This window comes from Squalius cephalus, assembly GCF_949319135.1.
Source record: "Squalius cephalus genome assembly, chromosome: 2".
Lineage (NCBI taxonomy): Eukaryota > Metazoa > Chordata > Actinopteri > Cypriniformes > Leuciscidae > Squalius > Squalius cephalus.
In genome coordinates this window covers 30,210,760-30,236,630 of record NC_137123.1, presented here as the reverse complement: position 1 = coordinate 30,236,630, position 25,871 = coordinate 30,210,760, and the positions used below count along the sequence as shown (strand labels likewise).

Here is a 25,871-nt window from a genome sequence, read left to right as displayed (position 1 = left end):
AGCCTGGTCATGTGACTCAAGCTCTGTGAGTAGAACAGCACCGTGTGAGCCATCCATTCATTTCCTCCTGAGAAACACACGGCGGAGGAGGGAAGAGAGAGAGACAGAGAGAGAGAGAGAGAGAGAGAGAGAGAGAGAGAGAGAGAGAGAGAGAGAGAGAGAGAGAGAGAGAGAGAGAGAGAGAGAGAGAGAGAGAGGGTCACATCAGAAAGTGCGACAGAGGAAGACAAGACAGAAAAGAGGGAGACAAAAGGACGCTCTAAGGATAGTGGTTCTCGCTCTCAGTTACTGAGGTTAATAAACAAGGTCAGTACTGTCCGGTGTTTTTCCTTTCAGTTTACCACTTCTTAGTCTGTTAGTTTGTTAGACTGTAGACCTGTCAGCTGTCATTTAACTGACAGTTACAATCGTCACTGTAAATAAGAGCTCATTAATACCTTTATTTTTGAATAAACTTTTTTTAAAAAAAGAACAATTAGACTTTCAATGTTAACATAACTGTCCATTCGTCAGTAATACTTCTCAATTTAATAGCATACGAGTTATTATTAATGTTGCAGATGTTTTATTTGGGGGTTCTTTTTCACTTTTATTGCTGTTGACATATTTGTGTAATTGTATAATTTGTGACTCCTGACTTTATGACCTGAATAGGCTGGGCAGAATTCTTAGTAAATCTATAGCCTAATTCTTAATATTATTTAAGAGCATACATATGTGTTTAAAGCTTTGCTGTCTTGAGTTTGGTTTTGAGTTTTGGTTCTCTCTTCCTATATGTTTCATGGCTGCTCAGGCAGTTTCAGCTATATAAATAGTTCTCTGCACATTTATGAATGTTATATAAATGCTATATGATTGGTTTTTTTTTTGTTTTGTGGGTACTTATGAAAGACTCCAGGATTGCATTCAGTTGATTTCTCTGATTCTCTCTCTCTCTCTCTCTCTCTCTCTCTCTCTCTCTCTCTCTCTCTCTCTCTCTCTCTCTCTCTCTCTCTCTCTCTCTCCTACTGCTTCAAATACCGACAAATTAACATTAGGCTACATGATAAATGCAGTGTATGGTGTAAATATAAGAACTGCACAGAAGAACAGTATAGCTTTGTTGTAGTCCAGTAAAGCACTAGAGCGATGCATCTGTTGGTCTGATTTGGCATGGATGATTTTGTGTCTCTCCATCTGCCAGTGGTTTCCCTCTCAAGTATGTGACATGGTTTTCCTAGCCAAGTCAATCAGACCTTCAAAGCTTTGAATAATAATTAGACATCATTCAAGAAAACCACAGCACAATTTGTGTTAAATACAATTTAAGTAGCTATAAATATACAGCATCATCTGCACCACAGAACTGAAACCGCACCTGAGAGTTCCTCCAGAGTGTCTATTGCTGTCTGGTGTCTGTCGCGTCTACACCGGATGAGCTTTGTGCTGCAGTTGCATGGTGAGGAAGTTCGGGGGTCACTAGGTCTTGTGTTTTTGGAAGCATTTCTTCACCTGAAACATCAATAAAATAAGCAAAGTTTCCTCTCACTATGGCGCTTGAATGACCCAGTGAGTCAGCAGTAGTTCTAGCAGGTTCACCTCTGGGTGGTTGTTGTTGTAGATGTGGTCTTTAGGAACACAATGTGGGCGTGAGAGGGAGCTAAAGGGTGAATGTGTGGGTTTCGTGCAAACATGATTTGAATCAATAGTTTGAGGGGGTGTTGAATCAGGTGTGGAAAGAGTTTGTGTGTTGTACGTTTGTAGAATCGCTGTAATGGACTGGCCATCCATACAGGATGTTTCTCTGCCAACGATCCGAGACACTGGGATAGGCTCCAGCATCCTTGTGGCCCTGCAGGACATGCAGTTTGAAAAATGGATGGATAGGAAGTTTTTAGAATTTTTTTTTTTTACTTAAAACTGTAGTTTAGTCGGTCCGCATCTATCTAAAAGTATTGTGGATTGTGTACATGTTTATTCAGTTATTTGTATTAGGGTTTTCATGACTAAAACTTTAGTATTCGATACTATTGTGAAATTTCAATGCTTGATATTTGGTTTCAATTTTGAAACAAAATAAAATACAATTAAAATACAATTAAATGAAAACATTTTTGTTGTTTTTTAAGTATTTATTATTTATTTACTATGCAATTTATAAAGAACAAAAAAGTAAACTGAACTGACCTTTGATTAAAAAACTGAAATAAATCAATAGGTGTAATATAAACAAAGTATTCATTTTTATTTATTTACTATGTAAATAGTAATAAAGAATAACAAAACTAATTAAGAGCAGTGAGTATTTTTTATCATTATTGTCAATATTGTTGAATTGCTGTACATCTTATTTACCCCTAAAGAGTGCGTGCAATATACAATAAAGGTACATAGTATTACTTAAATGGTATAGTAGTACCTTTCACCTCTGTTACAGCTTTTTTCTTCTCCTTTATTTTGGATAGTGTATAATAAAATACAGTAAAAAACAGTGCCAGACCTAATGCACAAATCTGATATTTTGATACACATCCCATTTTTAATTTTTTTTTGTCTTACCGTTTTACACTCACTGACTGTGTTACATTAATAACTCAAGCCAAATAAGACAAGCTTTTTAGCTAAGAAGTACATTTGTTCATTCACAATTGCAGCAGCTGCGAAATGTGAACGTTCTTCACAGAGACAACACTCGGGTACCAAACTTGGTGCTCTGTGATAATACTATTGTTACTTTTAGATTATCATCCCTAGTCCGCATATATTCATTGGGACGTACAACAGTTAATGGACATTTAAATTACTGAAGCGTTCGCTTTAAAACTGATTTTCAGTGAACTGCAGCTTTTCTTGGCATAGAAACCCAGATGCTTTCACACAGACATGCTCCTACACATATGTGCACATACAACACAAATCAGAGGAACTAAATCTCCTTTGTGAGTCACCAGCCTACAAAGAGTGAAGTGGCAGGGTGGTTCCTGTACAGTACGGGAAACAGCAGATCTCCCCAGTGACCGCCTGGCCCATTAAACAGAGCTCTGCAAAAGGGCTCCAACCAGAGCCTGTAGCGGATACACTTCCTGTGAACACTTTTACTGAACTTTGACCTCTGACCCCACAACCACTCCTGGAGGGACCTGACCTCCAAAACGCAAGAGGAAGAGGGAGAGAGAGAGTTTCATGTGTGATCTGTTCCTGGTTAGAAATCTGTCAAAGCCAGACAGTTGTCTTCAGCTCCACAGCTGCTGTCAGGGCAAATTATTTCAGAAGAGCTAAAAGCTGTACTTTTTCTCAACCTCTTTGCGTCTTGCTCTCTCTCTCTCTCTCCTTTTAGTCTCTTCTTTGGTTTTCACCTGCAGTTGTTGGTTCTTGTTCACTTTCTCCACTTTTTTCTTTAGTTGCAGCTGTGAGTTTTCCAGCCTCACCGAGGGCAGAGGAGGAAAAACAATTCTTACCCAGCCCTGTGTGAGCATGCACTGCTGGAAAACAAACACAGCTGCCTTGCTCATTACGAGCAGGGGCATCATAACACTCAGGGAAGAGGGCTAATATTGTTCAAGGGGTAAAAACTCATGCCTTGTGAGAAAGAAAAAAAAAGTGCTTTGTGGTCATTATCTGTTTTGGAAGGGCTGCGCAATCTCTAGCGATCACATCCTTTCCTTCTGCTTCCTTTCTCTCTTCGCTTCTTTTCTGTAAGTTTACTCTTTGTATGAGGTTTGGTCTCTGGGTGGTTAGCAGTCACGCTAGTTAGCATGCTTGGTTACTGGCACTCACGCTGCGCTTTAGGGGCCGAATCTTTTCTGGCACTGCTCTAGAAGAGGCTCAGGCTTTCCCACAATGCCGAGGACAGCTGGGAAGGGCTATCGCTGCCCCCTGAGTCCGCACAGCCTACTGGGAATGCGGGCAGATCTCTTCCAGCTGTGAAACAGGCAAGACTTTCAAACACCTTAGTGGGTGGTTGTTTGGACCGCAGTGTGACATATTGGATATTCACGATATATTTGCAATTCTTTTCTGGTGATGTAAAGCTAACCAATATTGTATTGTGATTTTAATTTTGGATATGAAATTTACTACAAAGTTTGTCTTTGTGTTCATTTTGTGACCTCTCCTTGTGTCACAATTTAAATAGAGTTTAATTGGTTCAGTTCTTTTGCATTCATCATTTAATTGATTCTTTATTCAATTGTATTAAACCGTTTTTTACTTCACTATTCAAAATTGTTGAATATGACATTTTATCAGCAAAATGTTTTATTAATAAAAAAAAAAAAAAAAAAAATAAAAAAAAAAAAAAAAATATATATATATATGGATTCTGTTTTGTTTATATTTTATCAGTGTATATACACACACACACACAAACATATATATATATATATATATATATATATATATGTTTGTGTGTGTGTCTATACACTGATAAAATATAAACAAAACAGAATCCAGCCTGAATCACATCCCAGTCCCATTCACCCTTTACCTTTCTGTTGCTTTTCTATGGTCTTATACGGAACAATACCATAAATAAAGGTCAAATTAAAGGGTTGTAAGGGTTAATATATACATTTTTGTTTATTAATTTTAGTTTATATATTAAACAGCATTCTTTTGTGTGTTAATTTAGTGAAAAACATTGGAGAACATGCTTTGATTATTTTAAAGTACTTTTTTTTTTACTGTATTTAGTTTCCTGCATTGATTTTATATCTAATTGGTTACAATAAAATAATTTCATAGCAATTTAATAAATATCAATATATATATACAAGCATTATTTGAAATCTAAAACAAAAATATATAACATAAAACTATCTAGATATATATTTTAGCTATACTGCCCGCCCAGTCCTAGCCATGCAAGCACAGCATAGAAAATGCTTGTCCTCTCCATAACAGTTGAAAATGTAATTCCCTTCTGTATATAAATTTGAGAGCAATCAGAGGTGTGAAGACAGCAAGATGTAACGCCGTACAAAGTGCAAAATGGATTGCTCAGCTGAGCACAATAACTCTAGCTCAACTAGAGCTGTGCTCATTAATTACAATTGAGATCAGACACAATCCAAAAATGTTTCTCTCAGAGGCTGCCTCTTAATAAAAAACAGGAAGTCACGCAGTCACTCTATGATTCGTTTGAGTCAACTGACCTGCATTAGGGAATGTTAAAATCATTTGTTGGTTGCCCCTATTATTCAAGCTCTAATTTTCAAGGAGCACATTTTTCTTAAACTCCTCACGGTTGACGCCACACATTGCACAATATTGCCTAATAACATGGCCTTCAGATATTGCGCAACCTGGTGTGTGCCAGACCTCTGATAATAAACAGTTTGACGGCATGCGGTTCAATAGTTCAAGTCAAATTACACACATCTGTCTCACCCTGTCCAGCGGAACACCAGAGAGAGAGCTTCAGATGTTTCTGGCCCGCTGTCTTCATGGAAGAGAGCACAGCAAACCAGTCCAAGCTGTGACCGAGAGGCCATTTGTCATCTTTTTTGGCCTGATCTGGGAGCAGGCTTGCTTAGTAAGGTCTAGATCTTCACCATTGTAAAGCTGATCTCGAACCTGCAGAAACTTCTTACAACACACTGTGCAGATGAGGAAGATATTACAGACAAGATGGAAGAGAAAAAAACAGTAGACAGCATTTTGAGGTTTAGTCGAGTTGTTTGCGAAACAGGAAAAACAGTTGTTGACACTTTCACTCTTCAGAGCGCACTGGCACTTTCATCGACTTAGTCTTTTGTGAGACAGAAAAGACACATGGTTGGATTATATTAATTTCCCATATACCTGGTAGATGGCCTGATCGACATTTGACAGACTTTCCATTCACTCACAGACGCTGTCACCTGTATGGCAAGAGGCAAGTAGGTCCCACATGAGGTCAGTAAATACTAACCTATGCGCTCCTAACACTGACAGATTTAAACGGAGGGGTTCCAGGCTCCCCTCAAATCAATAGCAGATGTGTAAGTGAGCGTGTTCACTCCTAGTCCTCTCTGAAGGCAAGCGGAATATGCAGAAGCCTGAACTAAATTTGAGGAATCTGCAGGAGACGTTCTGTAGTGTTTATTTACTTTAAAGACTGCGAGGAGCAGATGAATCTTCATACAAAGCATCGATTGTGAGGCTGAGAGAGAAGGCCAGTTCATCCATGAAGAGCATTCAAGGATTTCATATATCAACATCATGTCTAGAATGTTTATTATTGTAGCCATAATGCCAGAATCTCTTTACAACTACTGATCACCACTAGGTGCGTGAAATGGGCCGCCAAGAGGTCAGTCAGTTTGATCAAGAGTCCCTGAACAATCACTGACTCAATGAATTCTCCAACTATCATTTAGTGTAGTGTTTTATCAAAGTTTTTGGGCCACCTTTGATTTTTCTTTTAAGAATTGCTAAAAAAAACTTTAACAGATTGATTTATACACACTCTCGTAGTGTAATGGAATGTCCGCAACATATACCTGTTCAAGCTTGATAGATCAGAAGTAAAACCATATAAATATATAGTTAAAAAAAACATGTAATCACAGCCTTGCTGATATTCTGGACAATAGCACAATCGTGAGAATGCAATTGCCTATTTTATTACACAGCTCTCTGGACGACTTGATTCTGATTGGTCGATTTCGCCATTCAGTAGTCTGATATTTTTTGATAACCGTCCACATATCAGAACGCTCATCAGAGTAACTGAAACCAGTGCTACTTGGTTGTCTATTTTATCACATTGTGGACATGCTCTCTGGAAATAACCTCAGAAGTTGTCATTATTCATTTTAATATTGTTGTAGTTTTCGTCTCGTTGTCAGATCATTTGTTTTGAAAGATCCTATCTATCTATCTATCTATCTATAGAAATTTCCCATTTGGGGACCACATTTACCACAGTTCAGTCTCTGATGGAGTAGATATCCTCAATACCGAGACATGAATTGGAACAAAACGAGAATATTCTAACAGGAACCAAGAATGAGAGAATATTATTTATGAGCATATTTAGTGGCATCACAAGTTCAGATGAAATTGTTCAGAGATCTGCTGAACAAGAGGAGTCGGTACAGAAGACTGGAATGTTTATATTAGTGGCCACATCTGTTCCTGGCATTGTTTTACTTCAAGGGTCTGGTCAATAATTTGCTGTGCATTCACAGTTGATTCAAATAGTGTAATAGCACACCTCTCCCGAGCAGTTCCTCACACACTCTTCTTCTCTCCCTCACTTCTCTCTTGGAGGTTTGACAATGTCCTGGCTCTATCCGACAGAAGTTGTCCTGCCAAGGAAAATGAGCTCTGTTGAAATGGAAAGTCTGAAGTCACTCAGGGCTTTTTGGCAAAAGACAATTACACAAAGCAGGAGAATCCAGAAGAAGTCTGCATCTTGGGGACGGATCCAGAGCAGTGTGCTCAATTTTTCAGCTCATAGTTAATACGATCAATTTTAAAAAGGAGAGGTCTGATCTTGGAGCAGTATCTCAAAGTTTTGTGAGTAAAGTGACCCAGTTGTGTCTGATATCTTTCCAGGGGAGGAAGGAGAAAAGGGAAGAGTGGAGATGAGGAAGATGTTTGTACAGGAGACATTGTTGGTGAGATTTGAGCCTGGTTATCAGTAGCATGGCAGTGGGCAGGAAGCAGCTCCGACCCAAGGTCACATTCTGATGATACTTGCCAACTTCCCCACAAAAAATGTTGAGTCACTGCTTTCTTTCTGAGTGAAATGTACCAAGGATGATTTGCTTTGTTAGATCTCGTTTTCAATTTTGAGGTTAGCATGTTGCTAAGCTAATGACGTAATACTTTAATAACACCCACAAATTGGTCATTAGATAAAACCACTTTTCAGTACTGAATGAAATATATTTATAAACTTGTCGGCTGGTCTTAGCTGGTTTAAGATGGTCAAGCTGGCCTCCCATCCTGGCCAAGCTGGTGTTCAGCTGGTTTTAGCTGGTTGTTCAGTTGCTGCCTACCTTTTGGAACAGCCTTAGTGTCGAGAGTGCACCTTCAGTCTAATCCCATTAAAGCTGTCTAGGTAGGGAGCTCACTAAGCTTTGTGTAATGGCATCCATTACAGATTTACCTTATAATTCAGACCAAGTCTCAGAACAGTTTAAAGGAAATATAAAATACCACAATGTCCAACCAGCCCCAAACAACCAAACACTTCTTATGTCTTTACCCGAGAACTCGTAGAAGCCTTAAAGATGTTGTATGAGGTGTTACTGTACATGCACACATGTGACGTGGGGTGCTGTCAATCAGCACCTGGGTGTGGTGTGCACCAATGCTTTAAAGTCGAGATTCTCTGGTAAGAGCACTCATGGGGAAGTGAAGTGTCTTCAGATTGGTGCCATTAATGTGGGTTTGGGTGTTCTCTGTCTTGAAAACCCAGGCACACATGGATATACACAGCATTTGGAAGTAGGGATTTTAAGTGGGCACAGCCTTTCGGACCCCACCCGTTTCCTGTCTGCCAAGGATTATGGCGCGCGCTCACACACACGCACACACACACACACACACACACACACACACAGAGAGAGGCAGGTCTAAACTAACCAGGTCAACAGAAGCCAAAACAGTCAGCAGTTTCCAGTCTCTCTAATGAATCTGAAAGCACTGCAGTAACAGGAAGAAATCAGGTGATTTCCAGATATAATCCTTAATTTATCAGTGTTGCAGAGTTATGAGACAGGACTAACACCATGACCTCCAATAACCAAGGGAGGATTCAGACTTATGCAACATTTCCAAATGCACTTCATGCAAGTTTGTGAGCCATTGCTGCCTATTCTTCAGTGTCAGTTTTAGTAAAAAATAAAAATGAATAAAAAAATCATAAAATTGGAATAAGAACCAGTAGGATCCAAATTATTTTAAGAATTTGCTCAAATGTGAGAAAGGTAAATGACAAATAAAAGTGTTCACGATGTGCCAAGTTCTTAAAATGTACACTCTGCTTTATTAAATTTTATGAAAATTTGAAACTGAATGAACCATTGAGTAAAAATATTTTTTTCAAAGGTAGAAGATTGTTTTAAAGGGCACTTATTATGCCCCTTTTCACAAGATGTAAAATAAGTCTCTGATGTCCCCAGAGTGTGTATGTGAAGTTTTAGCTCAAAATACCCAACAGATAATTTTTTACAGCATGTTTAAATTGTTATTTTTTGGGGCTAAAACGCACCGTTTTAGTGTGTATCCCTTTAAATGCAAATGAGCTGCTGCTCCCGGCACAGAGGGCAGAGCCTCATGAGCTTGCGCTCAGTGGCAGGACAATCTCATCTGATAATATCAAAGCAGTGTTCATTTCAACCCGGGTCGGACAATAATGTCCACAGAGCCAGAGAATATTATGCTGTATGGAGATAGAACATGTATAGTTTAGTTTAATTACCATTATAACTTGTTTTTCATCTTGCTTTTATCAACTATTAGTACAAGCCTGCTGTAGCGGACCCTGTCCGAATGATGGCCAAAAATATACTGATGAGTTCAATGAAGTTTATTGTACTTCACACAAAAGATGAAGTGTTAATTTTACTCCGGAGAATCGCAGAGAATCACAAAAGCTGAATAAACAGTACAAGAAGTGCGCATTAAAGTCGTATCCATAAACTCTCTCTCTCTCCCTTTCATTATCATCAACAAACACAGCGAATTACACAAAAACACTCGATACAACTAACAGTAAACAAATATATACACACCTTTTCAGAGGGTGCTTAATAAACTGGTAAACTTTATATCCGTAAAACGACTGTAATAAAGAACTGTAATAAAGTGATCACTGATCAGTAACGTTAGGCCTATCGCTCCGGAGACTGTAAGCTGGATCACAAACAGTTGGTAGTACAGATCCATCCTCGAGTAACAACCAGAGTAAATGAAGACTGCTATGTTCATTCTTACATCCAACAACAAAACACCTCAATCCTTTAGAAGATATTTGTTGTCTCCCTTAGAATAACAAGCTGCTCCGGCGTCGAAACAATGGCGGACTGTGTACAACTCACTCAGGGCAGGCCTATGCTAATACGGCAGTGTCAGTCAACAGTTGTGGGAGGGGCTTGTGCAAAAGTACGTCACATTGCCCTGAATCTAAGAACGGCTTGTTCTGAGACACTGCAAATGATTTATGGGGATTAAAGAAAAAGCACTGGGTGGATTTTTATCATTATAGGGTGGTGGTTGTGTACACACACTGCCAACACACATTTATGTTCAAACGCCATGTAAAAGTGAATTTTACATAATAGGTGCCCTTTAAACAAATATCATTAATTATAAAACTCATAGTTTTTTGAGAGTCTCACAATTTGACATTTTACAACCTGACTTACAAACTTACCTTGTTTTGTCATAAAAAAGTCAAATAATCAACTGTTTGAAGAGACTTATAAGGGTCCTCTTTAATATTACTGATAATTACTTTTTTTTTCTCCATGTTGTAGTAAAGTGGTTTTGTAAAAACATTTGTATAAGATATATTAATAAGAGATTGTGCCAAACTGCTTTATGGATTTATTTTAAGAATTTTATTCTTTCTTTTATTTTTTTCTTCAATATGATACTAGGAAAGTTGTATCGCCATGACATTTTTTGACATTAACAAATTCATTTTAATTCAGAAGTTAAAAATCACCCTCATTGAATTAGTTGTATTGAAGATTTTAATCAATGGATCCGGGAAAAATTAATATCATGTAATTGGCCCGTTGCCTTCCAGTTAGATTTATAATGGCATTACTGAAGCAGGGAGCTAATATTTGCTAGCAGAGGGTGATTCTCTAGTAGTGAAAGTAACAGCTTGTCCATTTGAATTCTAGTCATTTGTGCAAGTGTAAATGTTTCTCACCTCTCCTTTCCTGCTGTCTGGAAATTGGAAGCTATTTGTTGACATTTAGTACATGAACAGTTCACTTTTTCATTTAAAAAGTGTGTGCAAGGTTCACACAAATACACACACCACGTTAAATCATGAACACACTAAATGTATAATGACTGCTGTAAACACTGCTGTATAATGCTTCTTTCCTTGCTGAAACTACCCATGTTTAATGGCATCTTAACTGAATGTGACAACATGGGCAATGTCAGTACAAAGTTATGTATTAGAACATTCCTTATTGAGTAACTAATGGCTACCCAGCTGTTATAATTCAGGACTGTTACTTTAAAATAATCTAAAATAGCCAAATTTGAGGCAATTGTTTTTAAGCTGCTGTGCTCACAATAAGAGATGTAAATTGAACTGTCATAGAATTCTATAGAAATAGAATTTTTCAGAAGTCAAAGCATCTGTTCAGGGGCCTCATTTATAACTGTTGCGTACGCACAAAACAGGCCCTGAAAGAGGCGTACGCCACTTCCGACGCATAAGTTGTGATTTATAAAAACAAACTTGACGGGAAAATGTGCGCACCTGCATGCAAACTCTGACCCATGTGTACGAAGTTTTGGAGATGGAGCAGTTTGGCGACACCGTCCGATGGTGAGCTGGAGTTAAATGTCTTTTTGTTCACTTTTAGACAGAAAATCTAAAGAAAATTATACATATACAGAAAGATAATACCAAATATAATTTCACAATCACTTGAAGCAAAAATCCATCCCTTCTTGATCCGCGCGAGCGCGTTGGGCCGTTTAGTGAAACTGACGCAAATAACAGTTTAAAATAATAAAATAATGATTTAAACTGTTTTACTTCTGATATAAACATTTAGATTAAATACGTCATTCAAATTAATGGAGTTAAACACTTAAACATGAAATCATTACTGAGAAGTTACAACATTTTTTATATTCAATCAATAGAAATATGTCTAGGTTTTTGAACACTTTTCCTCTGGCATGCTGTGTTTTAATGTTTTAACTACAGAGATAATTGCTTATCATGATAATACCAGATTGTCTGAGAAAATAGTTTCGAGCAAATAATGCCCAAGGCCTATCTGTTTCCATTAAAAATATAAATCAATTAAAAATACAATTTGGCCTGTGGAAAAGATTGAGAAAAACTTTTTCTGAAATGTATTTTTCACTATTTGATTTATGTATTCAAAAACAAGGCAAGGATAGGCTACTGCATGATTTTTATAAATGTAATGTGACGGCACATCCGTATTTCATATTTTCCTAATGTCTTGTACCGTTAAACGTTATCACGTGGATGTATAATCATATGCAAATGATATGCAGATGAGGATCTGCATAGTAAAACTAGGCGTTGTAAGCTCCATATATGGTTATTTCGGGGTGGAGACGCATGTGCGCACAATCTTCCGCTGACTGGGATTTATAAAGTGAATTCTCGCAGGTTCTGGCGTACGAACGGTTTTATAAGTCTGAATAATTTTTGCCGTATGTCATTTTTGGCTTTCGGGCGCACGTACACTTTTAGTAAGGATCCTACCCACAGTTTTATAAATGAGACCCCAGATCTTGATCAGAGTCAGTAGAGTCAGAGTGGCGTTATCATTTCAGCTCTATACTGCATGTATACAGTGAAATGAAACAGCGTTTCTGATAAACATGACTGTAAAATACCTCAAGCAGTAGTAAACACTTCTAAGAATGATATATGAATGCTTATTAAAACCATTTGGCTTGCTCTCTCACATATGTTTACTGTTATTATCCTCACAGTTTATCTGTTGGACTGTCACCAACAGCTCCTATATGATCTGAGACAAATCTAAGGTTGAGAAGACGTGTCATCACAGTTATAGCAAACATATTTGATTTCTCTGTTCCTCACTATGGCTGAATGTGTGCAGAACAACACGGTTTGATATAACACTTCAAGTTATTGAAACCTAACGTTGTTTTTCTGCTATGCCTCACAGGAACAGTGCTATCAGGATGTTGATGCTGGATGGGATGCCAGGCCTGCCAGTTAAAATCGATCCTGCTGAGTCACAGAGACGGGTAAGAGGTTAAAGCGATGACACACAGGTGTAGTCAGAGGATTCCAACACTCAATATCAGAGTCACACATTTTGGATCACTGCGAACGCAGGCAAACAGAGTGATGCAAACCAGTGCCGTTATAGGATATCTGCATTCTTGAAACACCACTTGACCAATCAAATTTGAGGAACGAAACTAACTTTTATACATATTCTGGTGGGTGAATGTCACAAAGCCTGTAAAGACAATGTCTTAGTCATAATTAAAGGTTGTATCAGCGATTTCAGGCCCAAACATAAATGATCACATTCATCTAATCTTTCCTAACGATCCGCTAGCTGCCTGCCCCATAAGCAAGCCTTCAAAAAAACGCGTCTCTCTAGGCAGCCTAGGCTCTGAGATCTGCACACAAAAACAACTGCGCTCACCAACACTCAAAATCCAAATAAATAGTGTTCCAACCAATCACCGACAGGGGTGGGTGTTGTGAGGTTTTGCGCTCGTGCACGGCTGCCTATGACGGCTGCACGCTTATAGGGCGGGCAGCTAGCGGATCATTAGGAAAGATTAGATGAATGTGATCATTTATGTTTGTGCCTGAAATCGCTGATACAACCTTTAAGGCTTTAATTGATAAAGTAAGGCTAGATTGATGACTTGGAAGTAAAATTTTATTGAGATGTGATATTTCAGGACAATTACTCTCCTAATTATTTACACCCACACGCAATACAGTCAAACCAAAATGTATTCAGACATAAGTCATAAGGTATAGTTTAGAAAATGGTAATAAAATATGACAAGAGCTCGAGTTATCAAATCAGTTGATATTTCACTGGTTTTGGCCATCCTTCTGTTAGACTGTCTCACAAATGAATTAGGTTGAATGTTATACAATATATATATATAAACGACAATCGTTTATGGCATTGCGGTGATATTAATATGTTGGTATTATGGGGGGCAAATGTGCCTACTTGTAATGAAATTAAATGTTACAATGCAAGAATCTTTATGGTGAAAATACTGGTGAAATACCAGGACTTTTTCTTACTTGCACCAAGTAACTGTGCTTTACTTTGCCTTTGACACACTGTGTATTGCTTGTCTACTCTAGTGGTTTAGATTAAGGTGTCTCATGCTTGGAGTCTTCAGGATACATGCCAGATTTTCAGGCCTGACCAAATAAGCATTTACACGTGTTTCCCCTACTCCCCGTGTCCTATGCTCTCTCTCCATTTTCATGCACAGCTAAACCCACACACATAACATTTTGCACCCTGTTTTACCCGTTTTAACAGTTGTCATTGTCGTGCCGTTGTTCGGGTCGAGTGCAGGATGTGCGTGGGCCACGCAGCTCATCTTTGAAGTGTGTTAAATCAACAGGCGGCGCAGATGCCTAAACGTGCTTCTTGTTTAAGTGGGCTCAACGCCAAGCCCCTTTTCTTGGAAATGCATTGCTCCCCACTATTAAAGCCGTCCTCACCAGAAGCTATTCGGATTCGGAAAATTAGCCATAATGACTGGTAGCCCCCCATTCGAGGGGTTGGATGTGGGCCGTGCAGGAGGGGAGGGATAGGAAGGTGGGAAAGGTGAAGCATGAGTCGAGAGAGAGAGAAATTGGGTAGAGATGAAGTTTCAAAACATGTTCCATTTCGGCTGAACAGCCTCCAAGTCAACCGCAGTAAAAAACAGAAGGGACATTTTTGGGCTAGAAATAATGCTGCCAGCAGACCACTTTTTGTCCATGATTTCATTGAGTCTGAGTGAGTGCTTCTGATATGTTTGACTGGGGTGTTTTGGCGATTTGCTGGTGTTAATTTAGGAGAACAACCGAGTCAGTAAATGCCTGAAAGACGGCTTTTTCTTCAAAAAAAATGTTTGTGATGTGTTTTCCTCTCATATAATAAACAAATAAGTGATGTGTAGCCAAGTATGGTGTCCCATACTCAGAATTTGTGCTCTGCATTTCATCCATCCAAATGCAGACACACAGCAGTGAGTATTGAACACAAACACACCGTGAACACGCACTCGGAGCAGTGGGCTCAATTTAATTACTCTCAATACATGCTGTATGTTTTGCTAATCCCTATTTATGAAGCATTAGCCCCCCTAAAGTTAGCGATCTGAGGATATTTCACTCAGAATCTTCCCTTACCAGTCATTAAAAATGTTGTACATTAAGTATAATCCTTCCCTCTAGTCAGTGACACACCTGGATTCTTTGATTTGGTGCTCAGCAACATCTCTTATTGTTATCAATGTTGAAAAAGGTTGTGCTGATACACTGTGCTTAAGTGTTTTTCTGAATTATTTGATGAATAGAGAGTTCAAAAGAACAGAGTTTATTTGAAATAGAAATAACATTATAAATGTAATAATCGGTTTAATGTCTCCTTGCTGAATACACATCATTGACCTTTACCTTGATTGCCTAACTCAAGCTGCTGAGTCTTCAGCCATTTACAAGAAACGGCTGAAGATGTATCTTTTTCATCAACACTTGGCCCGTTAATGCTAACACATACTATTCTATATATCTATATCCTTGCAATGTGTACTGTGCTAGACTTACTGGGACTGGTCACAGCACTTGCATATTGTTGCCCTATTGTTGGTTTGATTGTTTCTATTGCTCTCCTCATATATAAGTCGCTTTGGATAAAAGCGTCTGCTAAATGTTTTTTAGCAGTCTTCACTTAATCACTCTAATGTCATCCCAAACCTATGACTTTCTTCTTTGGAACACAGTAGATTGTTATGTTGTGTAATACATGACATCAGAAAGAGGAAATGATGGCAAAGTTTTCATTTTTAAATGAATTTCTTTAAAGCTTTAACTATTCCTCTAAAACACATGAGCTCAATTTTCTGAAATCCTAGGATGCTCCTGTTCCAAAAGCAATTACCAGTTAACTGATTTCCATCTGTCTCTTTCCTCTCAGTCTCCTGTGATCCATGACTATACAGAGATGGGCGTGCTGGTGTTGAACCGCAGATTTCGGACACAGTCAGATGACAGACGGTTCCTGTCCGACCCATTCCAGACGCAAACAGAGCCAGTGGACCTGTCCACCAACAGAGCCAGAACCTCCCCGTCACTTTCAGCACCGTCATCTTTATCCTCGTCTCCCTCGTCCTCGTCCTCGTCATCAATACGATTCTGTCCACGGTCCCCTCCTTCCAGCAAGTCTCTGTCATCTTCATCACCGTCATCATTATCCATGCCTTCATCTTCCTCCACTTCAGTGATAACCCCGGTTCCTCGTTTGAAGATGTCTCCGTCCTGCTCTGGCCCAGTGGTGGCATCTCCCCCATCCAGGAGTCTCCGGGGGCAGTCGTTTTTGCACATACCCCAGCTGATGCCTCCTTGCTCCAGCCCGGTCCACCTCCACTCACGACGGGTGCCGGTGGTGATGCAGCCCATGCCACTGATCTACACTGGGGTGAGATCGCTGGGCAACAGCAGGCTCATGATGCCGCTGCTAGAGGAAAACAGGATGCACAGGAAAGGTGAGACATAAGCATCTAAGCCCTGCTTGAATGTCTTACACCGTGTCTACACCAAAAGACAAAAGCACATAGAACCAGGGTTTGAAATTAACACCCGCCAACCCGCCAAATGCGGGTAAAAATCAACTGTGGTGGGTAACGCTGTCAAATCACTTGCCAATTTGGCGTGGTACTTATTATATTGTTTACTCACTTTGCTGGGGAAGTTCGTGTAAGCCAAATCTGTGCAGATTTAGCGCAAATACTCAACTTGTGAGTCATCATGATATATTGAATACAGCGTATTGCGTAATCTGCGCATATCTGGCTTACTTGAACATGCACGTCACTACGCAACAAATAACGGCGCGCTTGTTCACTTGCATTGAAGCAATAGCGAAGATTAAAAAAGCATTTGGTTAACAGAAAATACATTTTATTTTCCAACATCCTGTATTGATCTGTCCACCTAAAATACATTTATGGTGATGAGGATGAAATAAAAGAGGAAGGGAGGAAAGGCTGGATGACAGAATTTTGTTTGCATATATAATATATATATATATATATATATATATATATATATTGCTGTCACGCAGTTAATCTGGTTTATTTCTTTTTTTTTTTTTTTTCTTTTTTTTTTTGGCTAGTAGAAGTTCTGAATGGCCGGTAACTTAAAAATTTAGTAGCCAAATTGGCCGATGAGTGAAAAAGTTCATTTCAAACCCTGCATAGAACCCATTATAATCAGTGATGCTGTCTATGTTGGATGCGACGAGGTGCGACACAACATGGCAAAATCAGGCACGAAGAACAAATGGATTTGCAACTGTCGCTTTGTCGCAGACATGTAGACAGCCTCAAGCTGTTAGCCAATTAAATTACTGAGCTGATAAGTCCCCTGTTGTTACATCAATTTGTCTGTCAAACTTACTGAACTGTCTGTGACACGAACCTCCTATTTTGGGAAATTCCCAGCATATGAAAAAAGTTTAACCTGATGTACTAAAATAACTAAAACTAAAATAAAAATGTATAAAAACTAGACATAAAGATTACAAAAAGCACAACAAAATGACTAAAACTTTTAACAAATTTAAAATGAAAAAGGAAAACTCAAAAATAATAACCGATTCAAAATATTAATAAAACCCACAACAGTATCTCAATGATACTAAAATAACACTTTGAGTCGGATCAGTCTCTGCTGTAAACCGCATGTACAAAAGAAACAAACAAAAGGAATAGTAGAATAGCAAAGTGGATGTTTTAAGAAAGGTGAAAAAAGTATTCAAATAGTGCTTGTCGTTCTTTATGAAATAGACCTTTGTTCATTGTACACTTTTGTGATTTTTTTTTCTGTTAAATACAGACAACATGCAGCCACGTTTTTTTTTTTTAAGAAAAACACAAAAAAATCACAATATCTGCAGAAATCATCCGTAACACATTTTTCCTTTGTGTTAATGTCAATATTAATGACGTCGAATTTACGACTTCCACTTGTAATTTCACTACTTTTTTTCATATTCAACCATTATATTTAGTGTTTAAACATAACAACCCGATACAAAAGCCTGTGCTTTCTTTTTATTGTTTTTAAACTGCATTTGAAGTAATTTATCCAAAACTCATCAGATACACCAGCAAGCGACCCGACACTTGACATCATGTATTTGACAGACATAGAAAAGCGGTGGCTGAGGTTAAGAAATCCATCCTTCTGCAAAGACTTTCATTCTCCTCCTTTCACCACTTTCCTCTCTCCTCCTCCGTAGGTGCAAAGCACTGCGTTTAAAAGCCTCTCTTCGAGTTTCCGTGTTGCTGGCAGGGTCAGTGACAGAAGCCAGAGCCCGGCTGTGTGTTAGACAGGCTCAGCTCTTTTGAGTGCAGCTCCATTGTGCTCGGCTCTTTATATTCCTCAAAACAGGCGGCCGCTAAATCCCCGCAGGAAGTAGATGCGATGGGAAAAACTTTGCTTAGCTAAACGAGGGCACTTGGGTTTATTAGTGACAAAGCGTATGCGGAAACACAATAGCATCTGCAATAAAGACACACACACACACACACACACAAAAGAATATATATTAGAAAATATACATATATATATATATATATATATATATATATATATATATATATATATGTATATTTGCAATATGTTCTAAATTTAATATCAGTTTGATTAATTATAAGGTAAGTCACTTAAATACCCCCAGCTATCTCTCTCTCTCTCTCTCTCTCTCTCTCCCACACACACACACACACACACACACACACACAAGCTCATACTCAAACCCTTTTTCTAGGAAAGCTTGCCTCTGGGCAACAAAGCTGTTTTTAATGGGCTCTGTGGCTAGGAAGTATTTCCATTCATTCTTTCTTCTCTTTTTTTTCATCCTGTTTTCCTCTGGGGCAGAGGCATAGATAGAGGTTGGAGATGTCCTATGTCATATAAGTCTCTGTATTAATTTTTAAATGTGTGTGTGTTGTGTCTCAGAGCACTTTTTGCTATATACTGACCAGTCAGAGAAGGGCATTTATCTACATCAGAAGCCCACAGTGTGTGTGCAAACAAGCAGGTTGACACATAATTAGGCCTGTGCAGTTCACACTTTGATGATCCAATTTCAGTTCATTAAAAACATTCACGACTCACACACAGAGACCAGCCCCCTATCTTGAGGGTCCGTGCCCTTATGCTCTGCAGTCTCTCATGAAGTATCCATGGCAACAAGACAGGACATGGAATGACACGAAGACAACAGAGACCTTTGGAATTGCTATTACAGCCAAACAAAAACAATACAAACATGCCCAGCTCTCTTATTATAGGAATAGAGTGAACTATACTGTCATTCGGTTGTGCTTGGAACAGTTGAGTTCAATCAAAATTACAATGTTGTCATCATTTACTCATTTGCATGTCGTTTCACATGGCAAAGTGGACATCACGTTCTTGAGATTCTCATTACTGAACATCAAAACATCAAACCTGCTCAGGTTACACAGCAGATGTTGATATTATCAGTGGATAATCAAATGTAAATCAGTGTTATTTTACCATTCTTATATACTATTAATAAAAATTGTAATTAATTTTATTATATTTTTAGTTCTCATTATAATTTTAATTAATTTTGTTATGTGCTTTAGTCTTTTTTTCCATTTAGCTTTCTTTTTTATTTCAGTTTTAGTCATTTTTAGTACTTCAACTTATTTTGTTTCAGTTAGTTGTCAAGGCAACATAATTTGTGTTTTAAGTTTTTTATCTAATATTTATAGTTCAGCTTTATTTCAATTAATAAAAACATTTTGAATAGTTTTAGTTTACAATACCTACACTGATGTCAATTAAATTTAAACTTAAATGTCACATTTCAGCTATATTTCAATTGAACAATTTTTTTAATAGTTTTAGTTTACAATACAAATTAAATTAAATGTCAATTAAATTCACTTTTTAATTTTAAACTTAAATTTTGATCTGTTTTTCACACAAAGGTATTTTATGACTACAGATAACTTCATATGTACTACTTTAATGGTGATTTTATTGGTCTCTATGAAAAAAATCTGTGAAGTTTCTTTTAAAACACTGTCCATCCTAGCCTGGCAAGCCAGACCCACATCAAGATGTTGGGTCTGGGAACTCACCATTGGCAGGGCTCAGTCCGAGGGGCGGGATAAACGGTTGCCTTTCAAATTCCCTCTGCACGCTACAACCAACCAGAGTGTTTTCCCACCAGCGGAGCTAGTTGATAGATTATGTCTATATCATGCAAAATGCTATTTTGCCCTATCCGGTCAGCAAAACTCCGAACACGTCTTCCTGTTTTAATAATGACTTAAGTGCCGTTCTTTGTTCTTTTCTCAAAGAAAAGCTTAACTCCAAGTCCTCTAGAGTCGCGGCCAAAGCCGATTCGAAAGACCGCTGTTCACCAGCAGCGGCAGCCATAACGCAGAACCGTCGCAACTCTGCCGTCATCATGTTAAGCCCGCCCACCGACTCTATACACGATGTGATTGGCCTGACTAGAGTTTGGTTTTTCCAGCTCGCAAGCCAACGGAGAGTTGCTCAACCACCCTGGCTGCAAAATAAAATTTGCTGCCGCTAGGGTGCGTCTAGATTTATAGGCCGTGTCCATCCTTTAAGGAAATTCTCTGCTGTCTATCAAAGCTTTTATTTGAACATTAATCAAAGTGCCATTAAATTAGAATCTTAGTTTGGTTTATTGTGTCTATTGGTCTATTGTGCTACGGCCATAGAGTCGGTGTCCACACAACTGAATCATTTCTCATCAAACTCCAGCATTTCAGAGGTCACATACAGTATGAATTATGCTACAGTAATCCATGTACAAACTCTGAATCAAGTACAGAAAATCAACACTGGGTTTGTTTGGACTGCAGTATCCTGATTGTAAGTTGTGGCATTATTTAATCATATGTGCATACTGTAAATTCAACTGCACCAAACTTCTGTTTTTATCCAGTCACACACCGAATCGCAGATGGACTGTCACCACGGCGATCTTTGAGTGACAGCGAGGATGATGACCTGCCCAACGTGACCTTGGAGAGTGTGAATGAAACAGGATCCAGTGCCCTGACCATCACCCGCGCTGTCCAAGAGTAAAGACACCATTTTTATTAATCAGCAGTATTTATAATCCAGTCTACAACCTACCTATCTTTCATTATACACACACACACACACACACACATATATATATATATATATATATATATATATATTGACATAGATATTGTGTTTCATATAGTGGTTTATATAGCTGTTTGTGAATGTAAAAGGTCTGCAGAGTTTCAAAGATCAAAGTGCATGACAAATAGAGTTATTGTCTCCCAAAAGATTAGCAAAACTAATCATTCACTCCTCTTTGCGAATCAGTTCGTCAAATTCAAAGGAACCGAACTGATCAAAGATTCATTTGTGAACTGGATATTGCTATGACCGATCAGCCAAGATTGCTTTCCATTATTTTTTTCCACTTTGCAGCTGCAAATGTAACGAAAGGAGTAAAAGTATACATTTTCTCTTTAACGTATAGTACAAATGGTACTTAAGTACAATAACAAAGTATTACTTTGATATTGTACACCATGACCACAACAGACTGGGCCATCTGACCAATCAGAGCAGAGTAGGCTCTCAGATAGGATCCATTATCAAATCGTTTCAGACATTGTGAGAAAAGAGGTGATGCTGCAATGTATATTATGATAACAATTAAAGTGTTTTTTTCTTTCTTCTTGGGTGCATGTAAACCTAGTGTAGGAGACAGACCTCCCAAACAAAATTAGGAACCTTTAAAATACCATAATTGGGGCACTTTAATGAAAAATTTAATAGAGAGTTGTATGTGGCATCTATACTTTATTTGTTTGCGAGCTATAGCTACAAAAATATATAGCTTATTTATAAGAAACTTCTCCCTGTGACTGCAAGTAGGGACAGAGGCAAAAAGGCTGGATTGTCTAAATGTGTCTGGGAAGGACAAAGGTGCCAGTATGATTTATAGCAATGTGCAGGAGTGAATATTACTGTGAAAGAGAATGTGTGAGAGAGAGTTGCTGATTTGACCTGTTGGTTCTTCAATCAATACGAATTTGATCCAGTGATTCATGTAGTGTTTGTATATATAGTTTCTATACAGTTTGATGGCAAAATTTGAAATCTGACAAAAAACACCCTGGAGATATCTTAAGACACATTCAATTGGGAAAAACTATTCATAAATAAATCCGCTAATGTTTTTTTCCTTAATTATTGTGATATTAATTTTATTATAATTAGGTTTAAATATTTAAAGTTTATGTACACTGTAAAAAGTGATCAGTTGACTTAACTTAAAAAACTGTGAACTTGACAGTTCCACAAGTCAGCTGATCACTTTTTACAGTATATTTGTCAGATGGTGTATTCAGGGTAAACATTTTGCCATCTTGCGTTCCCTGAAAATCAAACACATGACCTTGTTTAACCAGTTGAGCTTCAGGAAGTGATCTCAGTCTCAGAAGGGAGTGCATGCTTCAGGTTGAACGTGTTGTGGACACAGGTGCAGGAGTCGATGCAGGTTTATATATCCCTTGACCCGTGGTCAGCTAGTCAATAATGAATGGACTTCATTCTTACCTTTATTTTTCTGATAAACTGATCCCCAGATAGCGATGCTGGCCTGCACGTCACCACCACTGGAAAGCCCCTCTGGTGTTCTCCACTGGGAAACATCCAAACAAAAGACGGAACATAAATGGCTGTGCTGAGTTTATTCTGATGGCAGCTGCTGTTTCCCTCCCTGCTTCTCTCATTGACAACAATCTAACAGTTGATTCTTACTGTAAAACACTCTAGATGGAGTTCCTCGGACGACTAAAAAATCCACACGATGGAATGTGGAAAATAGTGACAGTGTTTGAAAAAAATGTAGATATTGTTTAATGGAGGAGAAAAGATCTAGGATGTTTTCTTTCTTTCTTTTCCTCTTTGGGGCCCCAAAAGTGATGGAGTGTGCCAAAGGCTACAGGTGCCCCCCCAATGCCCCCCATCCTGCACATGAATATGCACACACACACACACACACACACTGCACTCCTGTAGCCCAAAAGAAACAGGAAGTGGCTCTGTGGGGGGTGAAAATGCCTCTGCTGCCACACAGAAAACATTTCCAGTGAAAAATAGGCCTAAAATCTAATATATATATATATATATATATATATATATATATATATATATATATATATTTAAATCAATTTCAAGATGGGATAAGAACATGTAGATTTCGCTGACACTAAATATATTAACACAGTAAAAGCATTGGTTTTCATCAAATAAACAATTAATATTCTCCTTTAATCATTAACTGAGAAAATATTATAATGTAAATATACTATTAATAATAATAGTGTCATTTCTAAACCACTAGCGCCACCAAACTGAACATATTAAGCTGGGAACTGAGAAATCATTTAACATTGAAAAAATGAAACATCTCGCCTGTAAACCACCCTGATAGCACACGCACATCTCAGAGATGTTGACATCTGTAAGACGTATTTTTTAGTGTTTGCTCATCTGCAATACGTCACTAGGAGGTTTCCTGTCAGACGTTAAATAGACATTTAGAAAATGTCTGATGTTGTCCATTTGCCGTCCATTGATTCCTTTATAGCTCCCTCAAGTGGCCATTTAAAGCCTTACATTTATGGTTAAAGACTTTTCAGGGGTGCGCTTCCGAAAAGCATTGTTAGCAAACTATGGTCGCAAGTTCCGTCGTTATAAGCATAGTTCAACGAGTCAGTGTTTCCCGAAATCACAGTTCCAACGAACATTCACAAACTCAAAAGTTGTGTGGTGTGAACTACAGCTCTCAACTTAAGGTGTAAAGGAAGGGTCAACAGTGTCATTATAGATGCTATTTCAGTAATGAATTACAGCTGTAATTACATGCATTTAAATGTAAGTACAATGTAAAAACATGTATGTACACAGTAAATGCATTGTATCAAAGACAGGGCTTAGATTAAGCCAGGATTAGGCCTTAGTTTAATTAGGAGGACATTTAAGTAGCTTTTTTTTTTTAAACATGACTTAGAAAAAAACATCACTGGTGTGCATATTAAGACAAAACAATGGCACTGACATATTTTAAGATATGCAAGATGCTTTCAGTTAAAATATTTCAAACATGTAGTTTAGTCTGGGACTAGGCTTAAGTCTTGTCTGTGAAACCGGGAGAAAGACACTTAATTTAAAATGGGACCGACTTAAATAACTAATTGTACAGTATTGTAATTCTCCCTGTCATCCTGCATTAAAAACTACAACAGACTACCATTTTCATGCTTAACAAAATTGTCTTCAAAAGAAAATAACGTTAGAAATCATATGCTGTCATTGCAGTTCCCTGTTGCCGTTCAGTATTGAGAGTCTTCGGAGGCCCAGGCCTTCAGAGTCGCCCGACTCAAAGAGAAGACGCATTCACAGGTGTGAGTTTGAGGGCTGTAATAAGGTTTACACCAAGAGCTCTCATCTTAAAGCCCACAGACGCACACACACGGGTGAGCCTATCATGTTTTTAAAAACGCGAATCCTGTTCCATAAAAAGTCAGGTCTTTTATTGACATTTCCGTATTTTCTCTCGCAGGTGAAAAGCCATACAAGTGCACGTGGGATAACTGCACATGGAAGTTTGCTCGCTCTGACGAGCTGACACGGCATTACCGCAAACACACCGGTGTTAAACCATTCAAATGCAGCGACTGTGACCGCAGCTTCTCCCGCTCGGACCACCTCGCCCTCCACCGCCGCAGACACGTCCCACAGACATGCATAGTGTGAAAAAGACACTTGATGATGGACAATATAAGCAGACGGAGCGGGTCTCTATCTGCCAGTGTCGCTTGCAGAAGGTCTGAAATGATTCCCCGCACAACAATAATGAGGTGAAAGACATCTGCCTTCCCTCATATTGTTTATCTTCTGCACTTTTATGTGAGGTTTATTCATGAAGGAGTCTTTTACTAATGAACTATTAAAAGCCATTTGCTGTTAAATGTATTTGATTCTCCAAACCTTCAGGTTTGCCTTCAGGTTTACTCATTGGAAGCCTCATGGAATTGCAGTTTTTCATTTCACGAAAGTCTCAAACATATTTAGAATTCATTTTGTAATACTTATTTTTGTCTAAAAAGCATTGCAGAGTAGCCTAAGTCCATTCTGTGCAAGATTTGGTTTTGCATTTTGCAAAAAAAAAAAAAAAAAAGACATTTAATTTACAATTTGCAGTGTAATAATGGCATGGCAATAATGGCACAAACACATTAGACAAACAAACATATTGACATTATAACAATGCATTTACTGCAAGTTCACATTTTAGCTTCAAACTCTGCATGGGCTCCAGTTATCACTTTATTATGAAATCTGAAGTTGTTGTTGTTGTTTATATATATATATATATATATAAAACTGAATGTGAGGAGACGGTCATACCATTAATGTAGTGTTCTGTCCTCTCAGGACTCGTCATATGAGAGAGACATTCTCTCACACCTTTTTAAACTTTCCTTGCATCATTTGTGCACAAAACTAGTGTAGCAGATGTCTGTATATTTTATAGTCTTTACCATGTGGTATCTAATTTTTGTTTGTTTGTATTGTATGTCATATATTTGTTCTGTATTCTGAGATTTGCACCCTTCTGTCCATAAATATGTGATGCCAAAATTTATAGTATTTTACAGGGAACCCACTGACTAAAAATCATGTGTGTAAATGAACGTCAAATGGGCATTCCTTTTATTTTTTTCTCTTCTACAATGATGTATCTGTAAATGATGTTATGGTAAACATTTCAGTTTTATATGGATCTAACTGTGAATTTATATATAAATACAGTATATGTTAGAAAAAGGCATGAATAAAAGCACCGATTTGTATGTAG

At 38.1% G+C, this 25,871-nt stretch overlaps 1 protein-coding gene across 1 annotated transcript; it reads left to right on the top strand.

The window, feature by feature from the left end:
- Window positions 1-25,871, top strand: klf12a (Kruppel like factor 12a). Its single transcript, XM_079852372.1, has 6 exons — window positions 1-306; window positions 12,846-12,927; window positions 15,858-16,425; window positions 20,901-21,039; window positions 24,329-24,486; window positions 24,573-25,871. The coding sequence occupies exons 2-6, from the start codon at window positions 12,862-12,864 to the stop codon at window positions 24,764-24,766; spliced, it is 1,125 nt and encodes a 374-aa protein (XP_079708498.1). The 5' UTR covers window positions 1-306; window positions 12,846-12,861; the 3' UTR covers window positions 24,767-25,871.

Coding starts and splice junctions, on each gene's coding strand:
- klf12a (XM_079852372.1), top strand. CDS start 12,862: ATGTTGATGCTGGATGGGATGCCAGGCCTGCCAGTTAAAATCGATCCT. Junction 16,426..20,900: donor AAACAGGATGCACAGGAAAG/GTGAGACATAAG, acceptor GTTTTTATCCAG/TCACACACCGAATCGCAGAT. Junction 24,487..24,572: donor CCACAGACGCACACACACGG/GTGAGCCTATCA, acceptor TTTCTCTCGCAG/GTGAAAAGCCATACAAGTGC.